This window comes from Musca vetustissima, unplaced genomic scaffold (assembly GCF_032173495.1).
Source record: "Musca vetustissima isolate MV318-11 ecotype Yass unplaced genomic scaffold, APGP_CSIRO_Mvet_v1 utg1965, whole genome shotgun sequence".
In the NCBI taxonomy this organism is placed as follows: Eukaryota; Metazoa; Arthropoda; class Insecta; order Diptera; family Muscidae; genus Musca; species Musca vetustissima.
Window position 1 is genome coordinate 38,528 of NW_026880781.1, and position 9,837 is coordinate 48,364.

A 9,837-nucleotide genomic window follows, 5' to 3' on the forward strand; every position below is an offset into this window, starting at 1 on the left:
AAAAAAATGGAGCTTGAACACGAAAATGTTAGATAGTTGTTATATCCTCAACGTCTGCGATGGGTGTGTTATTATTGGTCTAGAACAGTAGATTATTTATTTATATTTCGAATGATTGATTCTTAGACTAATTTATTTGTTTTTTTTTTTCTTCCCACCTACAATAATTGTGTCCATCTTATATGACCTAGCTTAAAATAAATAAAAAATAATATGCAAATTTATATCTACTACGTCAACAGGTAAAAACCAGTAAGAAAAGTAGTAAAGTCGGACGGGGCCGACTATATGATACCCTTCACCACTATGGGTATATTAAACCGGACTATTAACATGAAATTGGATGAAATAAAATATGTGATATTCATCTAAATGTGAATCTACCTAGATCTATCCATTAAGTATGTAAATCGACTTCAAACAAATATAAATAGGTCATCCGTTGGGCTATGTCTGTACTTCTAGAAAACGCAACTACGTAATTCTTTGCTCAATTTTGTAAGTTGTGCAAAATTTGATGTCAATCTGACTAACATGAGGAGTTTGATGTCCAATTTACTTGAAATCGATTAAGCGATTTCAAACAAATTTGTCACGGGTTAGTTATACTAATTTCAGAAAGTTTTGTTCCTATCAGCCTATTGGCTCCTTGGTGTGTCAATTACTTAAAATCAATCTATAATAAAAGGGAGCTATATCTAAATCTGGACTGATTTTCACGAAACTTGATATATAGCGACTTTGGTGCACCAATTACATGAAATCGGACGAAACTATATATGGGAGCTATATCTAAATCTGGACCGATTTCCACGAAACTTGGCAGACATCACTCTAGGCTCACTTCAGTACGTTATGCCAAATTTTGTGCAAATCGAAGGATATATAGAGACTTTGGTGCACCATTTATATGAAATCGGACGAAACTATATATGGAAGCTATATCTAAATCTGGACCGATTTTCTCAAAACTTGGCAGACATCACTCTAGGCTTAATTCAGAACGATATGCCAAATTTCGTGCAAATCGAAAGATATATAGGGACTTTGGTGCACCATTTACATGAAATCAGACGAAACTATATATGGGAGCTATATCTAAATCTGGACCGATTTTCACGAAACTTGGCAGACATCATTCTAGGCTTATTTCAGTACGTTATGCCAAATTTCGTGCAAATCGAAAGATATATAGGGACTTTGGGGCACCATTTACATGAAATCGGACGAAGCTATATATGGGAGCTATATCAAAATCTATACCGATTTTCACGAATCTTGGCAGACATCATTCTAGACCTAAATGATTAGGCTGTACCAAATTTCGTGCAAATCGAAAGATATATAGGGACCGTTCACATTAAATCGGTTAAATATATATATGGGAGCTATATCTTAATCTGAACCGATTTTTCCCAATTTTAATAGGGTTCTTCCTTGGGCCGAATAACTGACCTATGCCAAATTTCATCCAATTCGGATCATAAATGCGACCTGTACTTTGTTTACAATTTAACATGGACAGACGGAAGGACGGACGGACATGCATAAATCGACTCAGAAAGTGATTCTATGCATATTCTCAAAAGGAACCATGGGTCTATCTCCATAATTTTTGCCTGTTACAAACATATGCACAAAGACATAATACCCTGTACCACAGTGTGGTGAAGGGTATAAATACTGATTACTGCAGACACTGTGCTGACGAGGAGGAAACGGAGACAATTGAGCATCTCATGTGTCCAGTTCTGGCCTACAAACTTCACAGACTAGTGTGTGCTCACTTTCCACAGTCTGTAAGCTTCTTTTCAACTAAGGAACCTGCTTTCATCTACAGCATCATTAGAAACCTAAAGTGGTTGGAAAAGTGCAACCTTACCACGTAATATATTTTCTGTCCAATTTCTAAGCCATCAAACTATTTCTACCTTCCTCCTAATTCTTCTTGTTAGCTACTTATCCTTTTAGTTAAATGGTGCACCAAACTCCACATGTTTGTTCGATTGACACGAAATTTTGAATAGTTTGATTTCAATCGATTTACATAATTTTGTCCCAATGTACAAAAACGACTCTAAATCTGTCCTAATGTAATGGATTTTTGCATAGGTTGTCGAATACACGTGTATGGATTGATTTAAGTTGGTTCGCATATATATAAGGACCACTTGTTTAATTTCGTCCGATTTTATGTCAATGGTCCTTCGAAAATGCGACGTCTGTTAGGATGCATCTCTTGAATATACCCAAAGTGCTAAAGGGTATCATATAATCGGCCCCGTATATGTGGTCGGCCCCGACCGACTATATTGCTCCGCTCACTGGTTTTTATTTATCCTCATTAATGAGGAGAACGGACACAAGTTAAATCCTACATACTTCTTGGTGGGTATTTAGTGTTGGTAGTTGTTTTTTACCTGTTGACGTAGTAGATATAAATTTGCATATTATTTTTTATTTATTTTAAGCTAGGTCATATAAGATGGACACAATTATTGTAGGTGGGAAGAAAAAAAAAAACAAATAAATTAGTCTAAGAATCAATCATTCGAAATATAAATAAATAATCTACTGTTCTAGACCAATAATAACACACCCATCGCAGACGTTGAGGATATAACAACTATCTAACATTTTCGTGTTCAAGCTCCATTTTTTTAACAGCGAAGCGCCAACAACAAAATGAGACTCTTAAGTGTTGTTGTATTCTTTGTCGCCCTCTACGAGATCAACTCGGCCAGCATTCGTTATTGTGGACAAAATTTATTTCAAATCCTCGATGCTGTATGTAATGGTAAATTGAATGGAAGGACAATGACAAAGAAATCATCCAATATGGGAGAATGTAAGGACATCATATACAAATTTATAATTAGGAAATATTATTTATTTTATTTTATTTGTTGTTGCGATTAGTAACCAACGATTTGGATATTTTCAATGAAATCGGTGACGAGAGCCCCTTTGCCTCGGATTCTTTATTGAATGAAATGTTCTACAGTGATCGGGATCGTAATGTCTTGGCCAAAACTCGCCGCATGAGACAATTGAATGGCATCGTTGATGAGTGTTGCCACAAAGGTTGCAACATGAATGAATTGAAAAGTTATTGCCTCTAAAGTGCCTGCAGGTGAAGGTGAAATTGTAATGTATAAATGAATAAATTAAGGGTGAATATCATTTTATTACTATAATATATCAATATAGAGCGTTATCCATTTCGTGGTTTCAAAAGAAAACGTAAATAAAACAAATATAAAATATGTTTTTATGATATATCGAAAAGAGAAAGTTTCCTTTATTTGGTGGGGTATGTCAGAACATGGATCTACATATACATGAGTTGGTTTAGGATCTAATACAAATTTTGGTTATATATTTTATCGTCGTTATCAAGCAAATCATACCCATATCTTAATATAATAAAAATTGGACTTAAGCCACTTTCAAAATAAACGACTGATATATTGAAATTATCATTTAAGGGGATCCCCCACAATCGATTTGAAATTTGGACGATTTTCAACCGGCTGGCAAGTGAGCATAGGTAATGTTGAAGATCTGTAACTTTGCATACACGCATTTGAAGCCTTAAAAAAGGCTTCAAATGCTATATCTAAACCTGAACCGATTTTTAAGAAACTTAGCCCAAATCAGTCTAGACTCAATTCAGTGCGCTATGACAAATTTCGTGGAAATCGAAAGAAATATTGGAACTTTGGTGGGCAATTTACATAAAATCGGACGAATTTATATATGGGAGCTATATTTAAATCCCGACCGATTTGCACGGAACTTAGTACACGTCATTTAAGAATCAATTCAATACGCTATGCCAAATTTCGTGCAAATTTGTAGAATATAGGGGCTTTGGTACACTATATACATAAAATCGGAAGAAACTTTATATGGGAGCTAAATCTAAATCTGAACCGATTTTAAGAAAACTTAACTTACAACATTCTAGACTCAATTCAGTACGCTGTGTTAAATTTCGTACAAATTGAAAGATATATAGAGACTTTGGAGCACCATTTACCTTAAATCGGACGGAAATATATATGGGAGCTATATCTAAACCAACCAATTTTCACGAAACTGAACCAATTTTCACGAAACTTATCACACGTCATTCTAGACTTAATTCATTACGCTATGCCAAAGTTCGTGGAAATCGAAAGATATTTAGGGAATTTGGTGCACCATTTACATAAAATAGGACGAAAAAATATATACGAGCTATATCTAAATCTGAACCGATTCCCTCCAATTTCAATAGTGTTCGTCCTTTGGTCATATAAATGAGCTGTACCAAATTTCATCCAATTTGGATCAAAAATGCGACCTGTACTTTGTTTACAATTTAACATCAACAGACGGATGGACATGCATAAATCGATTCATGGGTCTATCTCGATTCACTTTGCCTGTTACAAAGACATAATACCCTGTACCGCAGTCTGGTAAAGGATATAAAAAGGGGAGTACCCCTAAAAGGGGGTAAATTTTTCGGAAGGGGATTTGTTACCATATACGACTACAGAATACCAAATTAAAACCAGTAAGGAAAGTAGTAAAGTCGGGCTGGGCCGACTATATGATACCCTTCACCACTTTGGGTATATTCTACATATGTATCCAGCTTAGCAACATCATTTTAGACATAATACAGTACTTCAGTAGTGTTGGCGGTTTATTTGGGATACCATTTGTATTTTGTTTTTATAAAAAAGAACTAGTTATTAGTGAGGAATGTATGGCATTGATTGCCTCTTGTAACAACGCGAAGTACTTAGCTGACCAACGTACCCTGTACCAAAATTCGTGCAAATCGAAAAATATATAGGGACTTTGGTGCACCAATTACATAAAATCGGACGAAAATATATATGGGAGCTATATCTAAATCTGAACCGATGTTCACGAAACTTTGCAACATTATCTAGACTTAATTCAGTACGCTATGCCAAAATTCGTGCAAATGAAAAGATTTCCAGGGACTTTGGTGCACCAATTACCTACAATCGGGCGAAAATATATGGGAGCTATATCTAAATCTGAACCGATTTTCATGAAACTTAGCACAAATTATTGACTCAAATGTCAGTACGCTATGCCAAATTTCGTGCAAATCGAAAGATATATAGGGACTTTGGTGCACCAATTACCTTAAATCGGATGAAAATATATATGCGAGCTATATCTAAATCTGAACCGATTGTCACGAAACTTTGCACACATCATTCTAGACTTAATTCAGTACGATTTACCAAAAGATTTCCAGGGACTTTAGTGGACTATTTACCTAAAATCGGGCGAAGCTATATATGGGAGCTAAATCTAAATTTGTACTGATTGCCACGAAACTTTGCACACATCATTCTAAACTTAATTTAGTACGCTATGCCAAATTTCGTGCAAATCGAAAGATATATAGGGACTTTTGTACACAATTTACCTTAAATAGGACGAAGATATATATGGGAGCTATATCTAAATCTGAACCGATTTTCACGAAACTTGGCATACATCATTCTAGACCTTATTCATTACGCTGTGCCAAATTTCGTTCAAATCGAAAGATATATAGGGGCTTTGGTACACAATTTACCTTAAATCGGACGAAGATATATATGGGAGCTATATCTAAATCTTAACCGATTTTCACGAAACTTTGCATACATCATTCTAGTCCTTATTCATTACGCTGTGCCAAATTTCGTGCAAATCGAAAGATATATAGGGGCTTTGGTACACAATTTACCTTAAATCGGACGAAGATATATATGGGAGCTATATCTAAATCTGAACCGATTTTTATGAAATTTTACACACATCATTCTAGACCTAATTCATTACGCTGTGCCAATTTTCGTGCAAATCGAAAGGTATATAGGGACTTTGGTACACCATTTACCTTAAATCGGACGAAGATATATATGGGAGCTATATAAATCTGAACCGATTTTCACGAAACTTGGCATACATCAGTCTAGACCTTATTCATTACGCTGTGCCAAATTTCGTGCAAATCGAAAGATATATAGGGACTTTGGTACACAATTTACCTTAAATCGGACGAAGATATGTATGGGAGCTATATCTAAATCTGAACCGATTTTTATGAAATTTTACACACATCATTCTAGACCTAATTCATTACGCTGTGCCAATTTTCGTGCAAATCGAAAGATATATAGGGACCGTTTACATTAAATCGGACGAAAATATATATGGGAGCTATATCTAAATCTGAACCGATTTTTCCCAATTTCAATAGGGTTCGTCCTTGGGCCAAACAAATGAGCTGTGCCAAATTCCATCCAATTCGGATCATAAATGCGACCTGTACTTTGTTTACAATTTTACATCTACAGACGGACAGACGGACAGACGGACAGACGGACGGACGGACGGACATGCATAAATCGACTCAGAAAGTGATTCTATGCATATTCTCAAAAGGAACCATGGGTCTATCTCGATTATTTTTGCCTGTTACAAACATATGCACAAAGACATAATACCCTGTACCACAGTGTGGTGAAGGGTATAAAGAATTTGGTTGGAAAACGCGCTTAAGAACCCCAAAATGGGGGGTACCCTTATATGAGGACTACCCGAAAAAATGACGTAAATTTATAATTTTTAGTGGAGAGATTTGCTACCCAATAAGAACTCAATGTACTAAATTACAGCGAATTCGGGCGACAAATGCTATCACAACCCCAAAATTACTGAAAGGCAGGGGGTTCCGTTATATGGGGTCTATCAGAAAAAGTGGACCTATATTTAAAATGTTTGGTTGAGAAATTTGGTACCCAATAAGAACCAGATGTTCCAAATATCAGCGAATTCGGTTGAAAAACTCGAAAATACCGAAAATTGGGGGGTACCCTTATAAGGGAGCTATGTCTAAACGTGAACCGATATAGCCCTTCTTCGAACTTGACCTGGTCAAGGTCACCTGGATTTCTCCAGATCAAGAGAAATCAAATTGATCATGTTGTGATAGACGGAAGGAGCGAATATCGATTTGGACCATTACCTTGTGGCAGCCAAGGTTCACACCCGTCTTTATGTAGCAGCAAAGGTGCGATCTAATGTAACATCGAAACTCGACGACGAAAGGCTGCAAACACAACAGCGGAGGCCTAATCCACCCAACTTACCCACTTGCTTGGCGAAAGCACTTCTTGTTGCCATAATAATATAGAAGCACCATGGTGAAAAATTGTCACTCCCTACAAACTGCAGCCAAAAACAACACTTGGGTACCAAAAACCACCATCAAGAAACCCATGGTACGATCAGGAGTGTCGTAATGCTACCGATGTGAAAAACGCAGCGTATAGGGCAACAGACAGTAGCAAAATGCAGTGCGATGGAGAATTGTCGGGAAAGACGAGAAATGTATTTTCAGAAAAAAAGAAAAACTTAAGGGGGACAAATCGAGATGTACAGGAGTCAAAACGGAGTCCGGAAATGTTACCAGCGAGTAAAACACCAAAGTCAAATCTTTGGTGCCGGCACATCCTCCTGTAGAGTTGAAGATAAAAAATTGGTGACGGATTCGTATAGGATGTTGAGAATCTGGAAGGAGTATTTTGAAAAAGCTTTTGGTACCAAAGCCATGCGTTTGGTATTCCTGCAAAATTAATACGCCTATGCAGGATAACTTTAACTGGTACAAGGTCAGCAGTTAACCAGCGAGGAACCTCATTTTGTAACCATTTTTGTGCAATGCGCGTGCTGAGTGCGATGGTGCTGAGTCCTTTTGGAAGTTCCAAGGTCTGCGGCCGAGCGGATAGCGACCATCGGCTGTTATGGTGGTCCACACTATCACCATGGCCGGTGCTTGAGTTCCCGTGGCCAACCGAAGATGCACATTTTAAGCTGACCTCTTTGGCAAGTAAACACGATCATATTATTTGTTTAGCAAGTTAGCAGGTTCCAAAGGCACACACGTATATATTTGCATATTTTCCCTCACTACATGCCATTTACAATAATTAAATAATCTCCATTTATATAACATATATATATATATATGTTTTCATACATTTATATATTTTATTTATCAATTCAAATGCACATTAATTATTTTTTATTTCATTAAAATTTCAAAATTTCGCCTTCAGACCTTAGAGACAATAACTTAACAATTCATTCATGGTGCAACCCTTGCGGCAGCACTCATCATAGACACCATTCAAATGTCGCATGCGGCGAGTTTTGGCCAAGACATTATCACGATCACTGTAGAACATTTCATTCAATAGGGAATCCGAAGCGAAGGGACTCACATCGCCGATTTCATTGAAAATGTCCAAATCATTGGTTACTAAAAAACCGAAACCGAATTTTATATTTATGTCTGATCATTCAAATTCTCCATACTTACATTCCTTTTTACCCGATTTTTTAGTGATTTGCATTCCATTGAAACCATTTGTACATACGGCGTCGAGAATTTGATACAGATTTGGTCCACAGTAACGAGTGGCGGCCGAATGGATCTCGTAGAGGGCAGCAAAGAATACAATAACGCTTAAGAGTTTCATTTTGTTGACGTTTCGGTTTAAAAAATTTTAAGCTTTAGATCCGGAAAATCTTCAGTAGTTGTTATATCTTCAACGACTTTGGTGGATGTGTGTCTTATTGCTCTGCATAGACGTTTATTTATACTTAAGGATTAATTCTTCGGATTATGTATTTGTTTTCCTTACACCTATTCATGTGTCCCATATAATCTGTTTATTCATATATTATCTAGGTTAAAATATGGATAATCATATGTAAATTTATAACTACGCTATAAATATGTTATGTTATGCACATTCATAAAAAAGCATCCACCAATAATATGTAGGACTTTATTTGTGTCGTTCGTCCGTCCTCATTAATCAGGATAAAGAAAATATTCTTATATTACATACGCAATTAAATATTGCTAAAGAGGTGTTGAAATATTTCATATGCATATTCATTAGAAAAATCCTTTGGAAAAATATTTCAAGAAAATAACAAATCTACCCTATGTGATGTCACTTTAATTTATGCCCATTCTCGAAGATAGGGAGATAATATTTAAAATAAATCGTTACGTAATTCAAACAAGTAAACATGTTAAATTATGCCGAACAAAATATTTAATACCCATGAGGTTGGTACTCAAAATACCAGAAATTGGTCAGAACCCTTTTTTTATCCTCTAAGAAAATTAAAACAAGTGAAAAAGCGGTAATTTCGGCCGGGCCGAACTTTGGATACCCTCCACCATAGATATATTGACAGGTACTAGAAATGAAAATATAGGAAACATACCAAAAAGTGGACCTATACCGACATTTCTAAAAACGGATTATGTAAACCATAATACAAATTTTAGAAAATTTTAAAGGATAATTATACCCTCAGCCTTATGGCTAATGAGGGTGTATACACTTTAATACGGTGAAAATGTGCCTCATCGAAATATTGGTTCTAGACCCCATGTTTCTTTGGACCAAATCCGTTTCAGAAAATTTAGATTTCATCCGAACTTTGCCCATCTTATTATTTCTTCCAAGCTTAGTTCAAATTCTGGAACTTCCAATTAGGGGCTAGGTCTAAATGCGGCTATAGTTCATTATCGAACCTTACGTTCTAATTGTTTATCTCTCTATCCTCCGCAGGTGAAATGATTACAAACGAGTCTTAGAACCAAACTCAAAACGCGGAACAAATCAGATAACTATTTTAATATAAAAAAGGGGGTTATATGGGGACTACCCCAAAAAGGGGGCGAATATTAATAATTTTTGGTAGAGAGATTTGTTACCATATACGACT

At 36.1% G+C, this 9,837-nt stretch overlaps 1 protein-coding gene across 1 annotated transcript; it reads right to left on the reverse strand.

Moving 5' to 3' along the window:
• Positions 1–8,147: 8,147 nt before the first annotated feature.
• LOC133326604 (probable insulin-like peptide 3) lies at positions 8,148–8,567 on the reverse strand. The gene is made up of 2 exons (XM_061535234.1): positions 8,408–8,567; positions 8,148–8,347 (listed from the first exon to the last, which is right to left on the reverse strand). Exons 1-2 carry the CDS (start codon positions 8,565–8,567, stop codon positions 8,148–8,150), a joined length of 360 nt encoding a protein of 119 aa, XP_061391218.1.
• Positions 8,568–9,837: the final 1,270 nt, after the last annotated feature.